Source organism: Microtus oregoni, unplaced genomic scaffold (assembly GCF_018167655.1).
Source record: "Microtus oregoni isolate MIOR12 unplaced genomic scaffold, Mior012 000065F_ref0000479, whole genome shotgun sequence".
NCBI classification, from domain to species: domain Eukaryota; kingdom Metazoa; phylum Chordata; class Mammalia; order Rodentia; family Cricetidae; genus Microtus; species Microtus oregoni.
The window spans coordinates 7,293,105-7,308,483 of record NW_024543875.1 but is presented as its reverse complement, the minus strand read 5'-3'; the positions used below and the strand labels follow the sequence as shown (position 1 = coordinate 7,308,483).

The window sequence follows — 15,379 nt, the reverse complement described above, 5'->3', positions numbered from 1 at the left end:
ACACAGCATGCAACCGATGATGCAACACTGCAAGTACTTACTGTGTCTAACAGTACCTTTCTGAATTCAAAATTAACCCTCTAAGAATTGTATTACCTGCAGATTAAAAGCTCATCTCTGTAAAAGCACTGGTAGAGAAAAGATCCTCTGTTTATTAGGGAAAATGAAAACCATGGTGGCTTATACTACACAGAATAGCAACTGGCTTACAAACTCAAAATGGGAGCACTAAACAGACCACATCTGTCCTAAGAATAGGAAGAAATAGTCCCATGAACTGATGGGACTATGAGAATGTGATATACACAATGTGGGATCCTCTATCTTACAAGTTATCATGGAGAAGTAACTGCTAGAGCCATGAATAAATAAGATTATATGAATATAGCATTGATAGGACTGTATAAACTAGTCTCTTAAATGATAACACTGCTTATTAACATGGATGTTGCGATAGGTCAATACTGGGGTTAAACAGAAAACATCAATTGAACTATTTCCCTAAATAAAGCTCCGGGGTGCAATATTCTGAGCACTTTATCCAATAAGAAATGCTTTTACAATGGTGCTGTGGTGACTGGGAAACATTGCTATCATCTGTCAAGCTAATGGCAGCAAGGTTCAATACACCAAACAACAGGCTATTTGGATGCCTGTCCTGAGGCTCCAGGATCTGCACACACCACGTCAATACAACACTTTAAAAATCATGACGAAGCTCATTGTTTTCATTTTCAGACTTAAAATATGCGTTACATGAATTTTTACATATCACTTAACATTCTACCTTTAATCACTGTCAAATTTCCATACAAATCAAAAAAGTTAAGTATAAGGTTAGCAGTTTCTTTGTTATAATTTCTCTAAGCTCTTAAAAGTCTTTAAATCAATGAAATGTTTTCAATGGTGTATTCCTAATATTTTAAAATTTTTATGTACTTCAACAAAACTTAATTTTTTTAGTGGACAATAAAGTGAATATGTAAAATTTAAAAATATACTTATTTTTGAACTTCAAATAAGAATTGCTTTGGAAACCTCTGGTCTAGGCTTCCAACATTTAAGAGCAGGAAATACCTTCTCAACATGTGATCACATGGGATTACGGAAGAGCTCTGGAATACTACAACAGCAAAAACAGTGCTAGCCCTTTCTGAGAAAAAGAACAGTAGCTTTTTTTTTCCTTCCATAAGCAGTTAAGTGTGTCCTGTGTCTGCCTCAAAACCTCCTAGAGGGCTAGGAAGACAGCAGTTTATAAGTCACACAGATCCCACCACACACCATGTCACCCTGAGGTCTCCGAACGGTTCAGCACTGCTGAGCTGCGCTTCCTAAGACTCCCAGCCCCACCCGCATGCACACAACACATGGATCCTATTTTGACACACACTGTTGGTTACAAAAGTTATCTCTGGCACACAGTGGGGCAATGGCGAAGGGACACTAAAGGGGTGTATACTGCAGGGCCAGGTATACAAAGGATGAAGTGTATTGCCCTAGCTTCTCCCTTTTTACCAACATGGGATTCTATTCTGGAGCTTCCTAAATATCACCAACAGTTCAACTAATCCTGATCTTCACAGACTACATCAGTATTTTTTTCCTTTCTTTTTCTTTTTATTTCTTATATCCTTACTTCACAGCCCTGGCTGACCTGGAACTTACTATGTATACTAGGCTAGCCTCAAACTTAGAGATCTCCCTGCCACTGTCTCTTGAGTGCTGGATTAAAGATGTATACCTCAGGATTTTTCTAAATCAGATGTGGTGTGACTTCCAGGAAGAATCGTAAGTTTCTTATCACAGCTTTATTATTTACCAATAGGAAAACATTTGAGTGTTGAATGGAGCCTTGCCAACCCATAGGAATTAGAGCCTACTCCAACTTTAAGGGTTTTCAGCCCAGTTGTCTTTCAAGTTCAGTTTTAGACAACGCTACAGTCTTTTCCAAGTAACTGTTTCTCGTCCAGCCTGGAGCCCACATGGTCACCACTCTGGCCCTGTGTATATGCGGCCAATTGTGTTAGTTACATTTGTGTATCTGTGGCCAAAATATGTAAGGGAAACAACTCAGAGGAAAGATATACTTTGTGTCACAGTTTCACAAGGCTTACTCCATGGGTGTTTGCCCTCCTGAGCTTGGCCTGGCCTTCACAGTGGTTGGAGAGAGTGAGCATGGCGGGACAGGAAGAGGAAGGAGATTAATACTCACAACAATCTAGTTCCTTCACCAAGATCTTATCCCTAAAGTTACCACAACTTCTCAAAATACACCATTAGCTGGGACCAGGCATTTAATACACAAGGCTGTGGGGGAAATTTTAAGTTCTAACTATAACATTCTTCCCCTGACCCAAATGGCTCATGGCCATCTCTTATATCCATTTAGTTCATATCAAAGAGTTCACAAAATCTTAATAGTTCCAACATTTTTTAGAGGTTCAACTTCAGAAACTCTAGTGATACTAGAGATAATCTTAGCTATGAACCCATATCAATAAAAAAGAAAATCGTTATTTATACTCACCATGTAGACCAGGCTAGCTCAGATTCCTCCTTAAATTGGTCTCAAAGGCTTAGGAAGCACATGGCCTGGTAGTTAATAGTCATGACCCTACTTCTCTAACACCATTTCTCTATAAGAATAGTTGTAATGACAATAACAACTACAAAATGTGAAGGACAACTTAAAGTCAAGATTGATTTCAGATCTGGGTTTCAGAGGGTTCAGCCCATGGGCTGCTTGGTCTCATGAGGTTGGGCAGAAAATGACAGTGGCACTATGTCCCAGAGAGCTTCTTCACCTCACGGAAGACTGAAAAGAAACAGGGAGAAGAGACCCCAAAGGTCTCCCTTTCTCTTCAGATATATCAAACTGCCTCCACCAGCTACAGATCAAGAGTTCAACACAAGTACATATGGGAAACATGTTACATTCAAACTAGAACATTCTTTGCCTGAGTGGGGAGAGAGGAGAGCTATGCAGAGACAGTAACAAGCACAGCAACTGATGACCAGCCAAATCGAGCGGGACTAAAGTGGTGCAGAACTACAACTGCCTGAACTCAGCTTTGTTCAGCCTGTAGAGATAAATGACCTCAGGTGAATTACAACAGCAGGAAGACTACTGAAAATCCTCAGAGGAATAGAAAAAGATCTAGACAACAGTGAAAGTATTGGTGCTTCAATCCATGGTAATGTACAATGCAGTCATGTCCACTGTAACTAGATGCTCTGAGTCAGGGAGAAGATTCTGGATAGGGCAAACAGAGCTTATTTGGGAATCTCTGAGATGAAGCTGCAGGCATCTGGGCTGAGCAGGCAGGTTTCTAGCAATGCAAGGTCCCAGAGTATGGCATGTACCAGGACAGAGTAGCATCAACACTGCAGTAAGCCAACTAGTCACAATGAAGGAAAAAGAAAGCAGGTAGGGTCCTAGATGAGGCAGAGAGACCATCCAGTGCTACTACTACATGGAGAACAAGGAGCTTGTGAGAAAGACAAGAAGCTGATTAATAGTATTCCAGGTGGTGATCCTGAAAGCTCTAGAAAAAAAAGAAGCAGACTCACCTAGGAGGAGTAGAAGACTGGAAATAATCAAACTGAGGGCTGAAATCAACAAAATAGAAACACAGAAAACAATACAAAGAATCAATGAAACAAAAAGCTGGTTCCTAGAGAAAATCAACAAGATTGACAAACCCCTATCCAAACTAATCAAACGGCAGAGAGAGAATTTGCAAATTAATAAGATCAGAAATGAAAAGGGGGACATAACCACAGACACAGAGGAAATTCAGAGAATCATTAGATCTTACTACAAAAGCCTATATGCCACAAAACTGGAAAATGTAAAGGAAATGGACACTTTTTTAGATAAATACCATATACCAAAGTTACACCAGGACCAGGTGAACAATCTAAATAGACCTGTTAGTCGCTAAGAATTAGAAGAGGTTATCAAAAACCTCCCTACCAAAAAAAGCCCAGGACCAGATGGTTTCAATGCGGAATTCTACCAGAACTTCCAAGAAGAACTAATACCTATACTCCTTAATGTTTTTCACAATATAGAAACAGAAGAGTCATTGCCAAATTCCTTTTATGAAGCTACAGTTACTCTGATACCAAAACCACTCAAAGACTCAACCAGGAAAGAGAACTACAGGCCAATCTCACTCATGAACATCGACGCAAAAATCCTCAACAAAATACTGGCAAACCGTATCCAAGAACACATTAGAAAAATTATCCATTATGATCAAGTAGGCTTCATCCCAGGGATGCAGGGCTGGTTCAACATACGAAAATCTATCAATGTAATTCATCATATAAATAAATTGAAAGAAAAAAACCATATGATCATTTCATTAGATGCTGAAAAAGCATTTGACAAAATTCAACATCCCTTTATGATAAAAGTATTGGAGAGATTAGGGATACAAGGGTCATACCTAAATATAATAAAAGCTATATACAGCAAGCCGACAGCTAACATCAAATTAAATGGAGAGAAACTTAAAGCCATCCCACTAAACTCAGGAACACGACAAGGCTGTCCACTCTCGCCATACCTCTTCAATATAGTGCTTGAAGTTCTAGCAATAGCAATAAGACAACATAAGGGGATCAAGGGGATTCGAATTGGAAAAGAAGAAGTTAAACTTTCGTTATTTGCAGATGATATGATAGTGTACATAAGCGACCCCCAAAACTCCACCAAAGAACTTTTACAGCTGATAAACAGCTTTGGTAATGTGGCAGGATACAAGATCAACTCCAAAAAATCAGTCGCCCTCTTATACACAAAGGATATGGAAGCAGAGAGGGAAATCAGAGAAGCTTCACCTTTCACGATAGCCACAAATAGCATAAAATATCTTGGGGTAACTCTAACCAAGGAAGTGAAAGATCTATTTGACAAGAACTTTAAGGCATTGAAGAAAGAAACTGAGGAGTATACCAGAAAATGGAAGGACCTCCCTTGCTCTTGGATTGGGAGGATCAACATAGTAAAAATGGCAATTCTACCAAAGGCAATTTATAGATTCAATACAATCCCCATCAAGGTCCCATCAAAATTCTTCACAGATCTGGAGAAGACAATAATCAACTTTATATGGAAAAACAAAAAACCCAGGATAGCCAAAACAATCCTATACAATAAAGGATTGTCTGGAGGCATTACCATCCCTGACTTCAAACTCTATTACAGAGCTACAGTGATGAAAACAGTGTGGTACTGGCATAAAAACAGAGAAGTCGACCAATGGAATCGTATAGAAGACCCGGATTTTAACCCACAAACCTATGAACACCTCATTTTTGACAAAGGAGCCAAAAGTATACAATGGAAGAAAGAAAGCATCTTCAACAAATGGTGCTGGCATAACTGGATGTCAACCTGTAGAAGAATGAAAATAGACCCATATCTATCACCATGCACAAAACTCAAGTCCAAATGGATTAAAGACCTTACTATCAGTCAGAACACATTGAACCTGATAGAAGAGAAAGTGGGAAGTATCCTACAGCAGATGGGCACAGGAGATCGCTTCCTATGTGTAACCCCAACAGCACAGACATTAAGGGCAACATTGAATAAATGGGACCTACTAAAACTGAGAAGCTTCTGTAAAGCAAAGGACACTGTCACCAAGACAAAAAGGCAACCTACTGACTGGGAGAAGATCTTCACCAACCCCACAACAGACAAAGGTCTGATCTCCAAAATATATAGAGAACTCAGGAAACTAGACTTTAAAATGCTAATTAACCCAATTAAAAAATGGGGCACTGAACTGAACAGAGAATTCTCAGCAGAGGAAGTTCAAATGGCCAAGAGACACTTAAGGTCATGCTCAACCTCCTTAGCGATCAGGGAAATGCAAATCAAAACAACTTTGAGATATCATCTTACACCTGTCAGAATGGCTAAAATCAAAAACACCAGTGATAGCCTTTGCTGGAGAGGCTGTGGAGGAACGAGTACCCTCATCCATTGCTGGTGGGAATGCAATCTTGTGCAACCACTGTGGAAGTCAGTGTTTCGGTTTCTCAGGAAATTCGGGATCAACTTACCCCTGGACCCAGCAATACCACTCCTGGGAATATACCCAAGAGATGCCCGATCATATGACAAGAGCATTTGTTCAACTATGTTCATAGCAGTATTATTTGTAATAGCCAGAACCTGGAAACAACCTAGATGCCCTTCAATGGAAGAATGGATGAAGAAAGTGTGGAATATCTACACATTAGAATACTACGCTGCGGTAAAAAACAATGACTTCGCGAATTTTGCATGCAAATGGATGGAAATAGAAAATACTATCCTGAGTGAGGTAACCCAGACCCAAAAAGATGAATATGGGATGTACTCACTCATAATTGGTTTCTAGCCATAAACAAGGGTCACGGAGTCTACAATTGGTGATCCCAAAGAAGCTAAGTAAGAAGGTGAACCAAAGGAAAAACATATAGTTGTCCTCTTGGCTATGGGAAGTAGACAAAATGGCTGGGGAGAAAATTGAGATCTTGGGGGGTGGGGTGGGATGGGGGTAAGGGGAGATGGGGAGAGAAAAGGGAGAAGGGGAGAATGGGGGGAACTTGGGGGAAAAGGAGGATTGGGATAAAGGAAGGTTGGATAGGGGAGCATGGAAGCACAATTCTTAGTTAAGGGAGCCACCTTAGGGTTGGCAAGAGACTTGAACCTAGAGTGGCTCCCAGATGCCCAAGCCAAGGTCCCCAGTTAGTTCCTTGGGCAGCTGAGGATAGGGAACCTGAAATGACCCTATCCTATAGCAATACTGACGAATATCTTGCATATCATCATAGAACCTTCATTTGGTGATGGATGGAGATAGAGACAGAGACCCACACTGGAGCACTGGACTGAGCTCCCAAGGTCCCAATGAGGAGCAGAAGGAGGGAGAACATGAGCAAAGAAGTCGGGACCACGAGGGGTGCACCCACCCACTGAGACAGTGGAGCTGATCTATTGGGAGCTCACCAAGGCCAGCTGGACTGTGACTGAAAAAGCATGGAATAAAACTGGACTCTCTGAGCATGGCGAACAATGAGGGCTGATGAGAAGCCAAGGACAATGGCACGGGGTTTTGAACCTACGTAATGTGCTGGCTTTGTGGGAGCCTAGCCAGTTTGGATGTTCACCTTCCTAGAAATGGACGGAGAGGGGAGGACCTAGGACTTACCACAGGGCAGGGAACCCTGACTGCTCTTTGGACTGGAGAGGGAGAGGGAGAGGAGTGGGGGGAGGGGGAGAAGGGTGGGAGGAGGGGGAGAAGGGTGGGAGGAGGGGGAGGGAAATGGGAGGCTGGGAGGAGGTGGAAACTTGTTTTTTTTTTTCTCCTTTTCTCAATAAAAAAATGGAAAAAAAAATAGTATTCCAGGTGGTGATGCTGGCAGGGTGGGTGAATAACCAAATGTCTTCAGCTTTCCATGTCGAAATAAATGCTTTCATTTTGTTCTGTTTTTGCATTACTTTTAAGTTCTTATGTGTTAAATGACATGTCACGATGTCTGAACTGCTTTATTCTGGCTACAATAATATAGTATTTTCACTGAACAGAAATAATGTTAATATCCAAAACTTTAAGATAAACTTGTTTAAGAAAATAGCCACTAGTTACATTTGTTTTGAAATGACACAAATCTGCTTGTGCACTAGGGGTTTCCTTTCACGGTTCCTCATCATTGCCTTCAGTCTCTGAAAAGAGTGAGTGCCTTTCAAAGTGGCTGGAAGAAGGATGGACAAGGCAGCACTTCCTGACACTCAGCCTGGCCAAGTAGTCTTCAATCTTGAAGGGAAATCAAAGGGAAGGGTTACAGGACTGGGGATTCTCCACCAGAGTGCAGTGCTCTGGACTTTCAGAGTGCAAAGCTGACAGCATACAGGAGACCCAGTGAGAACGTGCAGTTCAATACTCATCAAAGTTCTCTCAAAGAAAAATTTAAAGTCCTGCAAAGTCTACCTGATGCATGATGGGGTCAAGAACATCACTAACACAAAAGGAAACCTGCTCTTCATCAGGAAAGTGGTTCTAGTATCCACATAAAGCACAACTGTTCATCACTGCACCTGGACTGTTAGAATACCACCACAGGTAACTTCTAGGAAGAGGAAGAAACATAGTACTAGGTTTTTCTAGTGATCAAGAAGTATAGATATTCTGCTTTGACAAACATACACAATATACCAAGAGACTTCTGCTGGGAAGTCTAGAGCAGCTGGGAAGAAAAGGTTCCCTCAAGCCTGGTGGGGTCTCATGCATCTGCAGACAACAGAGTTCTTCCCGCTCGGCATGCATCTCTCCACCACTTTCTGCATCCTGAAGAAGGCTACACCGTGGTTCTAGCAATGACTTACAAGGCTCCCTTCCTCACGTACAAGGCATCTATCTACTGGCTGCAGGTACAGTGTGCCTGACTGCACAGTGCATGCTCTGACAACCCCAGCCCACTTCTTGGGCTACTTCATGTGCTCACACTTAGTAACCTGCCAGGGCGGGCTCTGGACTCTGGGCAAAGTGTAGAGCAAGAGAACCACACTTTCTTACCCTCTCTCTGTGCTTGTTCTAATGTTTCTTGACCCACTCCCTACTCCTCATGGTCTGTTTTCTGTTCATCAGTAACACTGGGGTTCTATGCCTACTTTTCTATTATTTCCAGAACCATAATTTAGCAGCTTTCCTAAACATACTGATTTTATACCTAATAAGATTCAATTTTGTAGGACATTTGAAAGACCTAATTTGTTAGCACTGTCTCCCCAGTTGCTTTATTTTATATAATTGATTGAAGTTACTCCAAGAGGACAGACTACATACACACTCAGAATGACTGCAGAAGAAGTAGAAATTTTAATAATAGATTTTTCCAAATCTTAATGGAGTAAGGTTAGAAATGACTAAGTTAACACACTTAAAGTTTTTTTAAAAATCACTTCTGTAGGTCTCTCAATTATTTATACTACAAATCTTTTTAAAGAATTCTACAGAATGACTGGAAATTTAATATACAAACCCAGTGACTCATTGCAACATGAGGAAAAACTGGACTATGAAGTACAGTAACAGTAATGAGTTTATTTTGGGAACTATATAAAGCCAGCTGAGTTTTCTCATGTTATTTCAAGTAAAAACCATTAAATGTAGTGGTATAAAAGCTAAAGGGCCAGAATCTTTAAGAATCTTCAGATCATAAGCAAATCCAGCAAATCCTGAAACAGTCTGAATGTTAGAGGTCTAGTCTGTGGCTATCAAGGATACAAAGGACCAACTCTTAGGTATTGACATGATAGGGTCAAAGGTAGCTTTGAAAGGTCTAAATTATGTGCAGAGGTATGCATTCCTTCAGCTAAGGACAGTCCTGTGTCCTTGCTCCAGAGAAGCACCCTTCAAGCCTGCAGTGTCCAGGTACCAGACCACACAGGCTTGCCCTGGGAAGAATACCCTCCCCAAACGAGATGCTCAGACCACACAGGTTTGCCCTGGGAAGAATACCCTCCCCAAACGAGATGCTCAGACCACACAGGTTTGCCCTGGGAAGAATACCCTCCCCAAACGAGATGCTCCAAGGAAGCAACTGACCTCGTCAGGACTGGAGGCCTGGTAGGTGCGGTTCTCATCACTGAAGTCTTGGTCTGCTTCAGCAAACTCAGTCTCTCCAGTGACTCCAGCTCGCGCCTCGTACACAGGAGTGACGTTGTGACAAAGGGCAATGGCTTTCACTGCTTCATGGATCCGGCTGCTGACACTTTTCTTAACTTTAGGAGTTGAAGACTGGCTTCTTCTCAGTGGAGCGGAACTTGGGTTGTGCCCACTTGCTTGGGAGTGTACCTTTAAAACAGGGTGTCATGTAATGAGGGCAGACAGAATGAAGTGGTCTACATGTGGACCAGAAATTACTGGCATATTTTCTGATGTGAAACAAGCTGTTTGAGATAAGAACAGCAATTTGATTCTTTCTCTTACACTGTACCCAGGGAAGAAATAACTTTTGTCTCAGCAATGCAAAATGCTTGGCTCTTTCAAGGTTGTCAAACACACCAGAGTATTTGCTATGATACTTAAAACCCGGCACTTTCCCACTCCTAAGATCCATCAACTGACACTTTCCTCCTTAAAACAGCAAGATAAAGATCAAGGCAGAATGGTAAGCTCACACATGCACATAAAACAGTGTCAAACCAAAGCAGCCAGAACTCTTAAGACTTCCTCGAATGTCATAAGTAAACCCACTGTTCACTGGTCTCTGAACTTTGGTGGTCTAGTTTGTAGCTAACAAGGATTAGACATAGTAATGGGGTGTGTCAGACTGCCCGTTGTTCATGTGAAACAACTGTCCACTTGAGCACTGTGTATCTGCCTAACTCCCATTAGGTCTGGATAGGAGTCTCAGCTGTTAGCACCCAGTGATGGATTTTTTTGTTACAGTACATATAAGTTAGGGTATACAATACATACTGTACAAATGAAAACTTTATCCTGGCTGACAACGTTCCCTTCCAAGAGCCAAAGGCCAACTAACAGAAAACCCAAGACCTAGCGTGAGATGGTTCTTTTGAGTTGTTAGCCAGGGTCACCCAAGAGACTTCCAAACATCACCATTACTATCTCAATTGGTAGCCCCTGCTCTAGAAGGTAAAGTCCCTATTGCTAAAGATGCTATGCATTTCAGACACAGGGCCTAGAAGCCCCTGGGCTGGAATATTTGAAAGTCCTCTCTTGGAGGGCTAGCTTTCATGGTATGGGAAGGCACCAATGGAGGAAGCAACCAATAATCTTATCCAACTTTGATGTCAATGAACCACAACAATGACCAACATAGCAAGATAACTCTCAGGGTACAATTAGGGGCATGTATACCTTCATGTAACCAACAACTCTCTATTTGGACTTAAGATCTTCTCAAAAGAGGGAAATCATGCCTGGTACTGAAAACTTAGCTAACTACCAGGGCTAGTGAAGTCATGGAATCTGCTGCAAGACACTATCCAATAGGAATGCCAGAAGCAAACATGACTACCGACACATCAGCTGAAGGACAACAATAACAGACATGACAGGGTGGATGAGTGAAAGATCAGGAGGCCTCAGCCCTACACAAAGAACTACAGGCAACTAAGGAATGCAGAGAGCAGGAGAAATGGCCTTCCCTAAGGGAAGAGCATACCAAGAAGTTATCTACTGAAAGATGGTTAACCTCTGAAAACATATAGACACAAATAGCATCATAGAGGTTGAGCAGACTGTATTTGTGTATTTAAGAACACACACACACACATACACACAAAACAAACAGAGATACATATACAAATATTTATGTAACAACAATTAAGGAAGAGGCTATGAATTTGAGAGCAAGGAGGGGTATGCAAAAGGGCTTGGAGGGGAGAAAAAAGAAATGATATAATTAAAACAAAGAACTGATTTCAAAAGTTGTATTTTAGAAAATTTTCAAGACTAAACTTTTCATTAAAATTATAAAAATAAAATATTGATTTAAAAATGCTTTCAAGCATAGAGCATATATAAATTATATCTACACAAATCACATCTGCACATGTGAGATGCTCATTGGCATCTGTGTAGATATATCATATAAAATAAACGGATATTTTACAAGTAAGATTTTTTTGCTATTTAGCAACATCTCAAGAACATAGTATATGTTGGGCTGGTGGTAATTACAGAACAAGGTTTTCTAAATTTGAATGCATCGTCGACAACTGAATTCTAAGGAGAGAAAGTCCAATTTAGTCTTTGAAATCACGTATGAAGCACATTACTATAAAACACCCGGCTGGATTTTTAGCTGATGTCACAGGTATGTGGTGCTCCAAGAACTAACACATTACCCAGTGAGCCACACCCCCGTCTGAGCAAAGTGTGAAACATGGGCATCATTATGTTCAAAGGAAAGTACGTAGCAGGCAGAGCAGCAGCCCAAGAAGAGAAGCTCCTAGCATCAATTATTTAAATTATCCTGCCTGATATTTTAGACAGGTTTCCTGGAACTGCCAAGCAGAGTTCCTGAATTAGGACAAATTTGCTTGTTTTCATTTTTGTTTGTTTTTATTTTTAAAAATTTTCTTTCAGGACGTGCTATAGGGGTGGAGGAGGATACAAAGGACTGGAAGGTGGGCAGAATTGGGGTACATGATGTAAAATTCCCAAAAATTCAATAAAGAAATTATTTTAAATAAAAAAAAGAAAGAGTAAAAATCATTGTGTCACAAACACTCCTTGAAGCCTGGGTTAAGTCCTCTATTTGAACTGAACATTCTCTACACAGAATGTCCTGATATGACTAGAGTCAGGAGCATGGATAACTGGAAGGGCCGGGTAAGGGAGGACCCCGTATGGCATACCTGTCTGCAGAGGACAGACAACATGGATAACTGGAAGGGCCGGGTAAGGGAGGACCCCGTATGGCATACCTGTCTGCAAGCCTCTTCAGAGGACAGACAGCTCCCATCCTTGTATTCAGCTCTTGGCAAGTAGTATTATCTTTTTAAAAATGTCATATGACAATTGCTTGCACAAAATAACAGGACAGAGAGAGAGAATGCCTGCTGATACAACAAATCCACATGCCGCTAGAGTTCAGTGACAGGCATGATGGTGCGTGATGCTGAGTTATCTACCTTAGTTACTGGAAAAGATGAAATCAGAATTTATTTTTTTAAAACCTGAGAAAGTTTTATTATGAAGAAAAACAAAGGTATTATTAGGAGACACAGTAATACCAGTATCCTATTAATTACCCCTTAAAATACTATTTACTAAAGAGTTTATTTTTAGAAATAATTCACTAGCCAGGTGGTGGTGGCACACACCTTTAATCCCAACACTTGGGAGGCAGAGACAGGCAGATCTCTGTGAGTTCAAAGCTAGCCTGGTCTAAAGAACGAGTTCCAGGACAGTTAGGGCTGTTACACAGAGACACTCTGTCTTGAAAACCCAACCCCTGTAAAAGAAAAATTCACTAAGAAAATAATATAATAAATGATTTGAGCTCATTATATTTCCCATAATTCTGCTGATATACAAATGCTAGTTATAATTTCTTGTTGAAATAAGAGCGGCGGGGCTGCGTCCCCAGCACCCGGCCGCCCACATGGCTAGCTTAGCTTATGCCCCAAAATAACAACACACAAACTGTATTCATTTAAACACTGCTTGGCCCATTTCTATCTAGCCTCTTCTAGGCTAACTCTCACACCTGGACTAGCCCATTTCTAATATTCTATGTAGCACAGTTAGGTGCGCTTACCAGGAAGATTCTAGCCTACGTCCATCCTGGGTAGGAGCTTCATCACGTGTGTCTGCCCAGGAGAGGAGAGGATGGCGTCTCTCTCCAGAGAGCAGAACTGTCAGTCTATCCGGGAGAGGGGAGCATGACGTCTCTGAGCTCACTTCCTCTTCCTCCCAGCAGTCTATTCTGTTTACTCCACCCACCTATGTTCTAAGCTATGAGCCCAAGCAGTTTGTTTATTACTTAACCAATGAAATCAAAAGATTGATATATGTGACACTCCCACATCAATTTCTTGTCTGAGATACTACAACTGATAGCAAGGTAAAAACAAGGACTAAAAGTAGCATAAAATAGGCTCAATATAGCTTACCAGTGTGGGTGCACTGAGAGAAGAAGGCATCAGAAGGTCATCCACATACCTGCAAGTAGGAATTGAGGATGTGGCTTTGGATTTCGTCCATAGTGTCTGTTCCATAGGAGACAGTGCCCAAATGGAGTCGCTTGAATACCATCTCGTTCTGAGTGAGAGTCCCTGTGATGGGGAGAGCAGCAGCAGTGAAGACGGGCAGTTAGGGAAGGCCCTGCTGCTCTGTGAGGAGCTCTGGCCAGGAGGGCTGCTGGGCGCATTGCTGACTGTCCCTGGGAGGTGTTAGAGATGCAAAGTCCCAGCAGAATGCTCATTCTGACAGGGAGCCTTAGGAGTTTTTCCCAAGCATGTCACATTAACAATGAAAGGTCCTCTAGAAAAATGAGAAGTTGAATCTCTGCCTTTGAAATTAAGATCTGTTAACTGGCATAACGGCAACTTCTGCTGTTCTGAATAAGGCATACATAGGAAGCTAAGTCACCAATGACTCAGTCACAGTGCTGAGCTGGAGAACAACATGACCTAGGCCCAAATTAGCATAGCTTAGTAGACTTAAAGACTGACCTTTGAAAGCAATCATTACTGGTAGAGAGGTAAATGCTACAGATGTTTAACCCTTAGCACATATTTATGTCCCTTACAATGAGAAGAAAGGGTTGTGAGATGGGAGACAATTTCCCTCACTGAGTTTCTAAGAAAGCCATTATTTAACACAGTCTCCTCAAAGCAGAGCAGACGCATTAAAATGACTATACCCAGGACTGCAAATAGTTAACCCATATATCTCATGTAATGCAAACACACTGCAGTTACATGCACATGATTAGTTCACCTGATTTCACAGAAGTAAAACAACAAAGTAATGCTTAAATGCCCTTTTAGTTGAGAAATGGGAGCTGCCATGCAAGGAACTTGAGTCTCGTCTGCACTGGGGCTTCTGCACTGGACTCAAAGCACATACAGCAAGGTTAGCAACTGACAGTGAGCGGTGTGACGGCCAACGCGGTGGCTTTTCATATGGTTACAAAACATCTCTATGCCTTTTATTTTCTTTGGCATACATGATATTGACAGGACCTATCAATGACTAGTCTCAATTTACATTCAGAGCAAAATGGGTTATTGACTTGGAACTTTCCAGAATAATACAGGATCTTCTTTACAAAAGAGCAGATCTGTACATTTTGACAAGCCCTCTTAGACACATTTATTATAACTTTACAAATTCCTCAAGAGCAACACTGGCTGTAGCCTTGTGCACTCACTGTGGGCACTATATATCTAGAGTAGATGGCTCCAGCTTCAGAGAACTGGAAATGAAATCATTATGTAAGATGTAGTTTATGGCAGTCTCAAAGTGGAATTAGCTTAAGATACATGTTACATTAAATATCACAACAGCAGCCCAGCCTCAGGTAAAAGGGGAGCTCTGTATATGGTATATAACAAAGATAGACAGGATTCCAGCACTACGAAGTCAAAGGTAATAAAATAAAACACTAACTGGTAAACAGAAAGTTCCCAAAGTATGTGTTCCCAAAGTTGATAATATTCTAGACGAGTTATATGCAAAAATGTTGTTTTAGATGACTTGATGTAAATAGCAATTTTTTATAGACTTTTCTCCTTGATGATAACTTAGAATGGGCCAAGGAGGTCAGTATTTTATTATGAACAACTCTATATGTAAAGTTACAATAATATTACAACAAACACTGATATAGCTTA

The 15,379-nt window shown here is 41.2% G+C and overlaps 1 protein-coding gene across 9 annotated transcripts in view; it reads right to left on the bottom strand.

The window, feature by feature from the left end:
* Positions 1 to 15,379, bottom strand: part of Atp9b (ATPase phospholipid transporting 9B (putative)) — a 209,622-nt gene that overhangs the window by 40,384 nt on the left and 153,859 nt on the right. For all 9 annotated transcript variants that reach the window (XM_041640820.1, XM_041640824.1, XM_041640819.1 and 6 more), the window contains 2 exons: positions 13,704 to 13,816; positions 9,612 to 9,860 (listed from right to left, as the gene is read on the bottom strand). In XM_041640820.1, the coding sequence (XP_041496754.1) occupies positions 9,612 to 9,860; positions 13,704 to 13,816 (362 nt within the window). The remainder of the gene's footprint in view (positions 1 to 9,611; positions 9,861 to 13,703; positions 13,817 to 15,379) is intronic.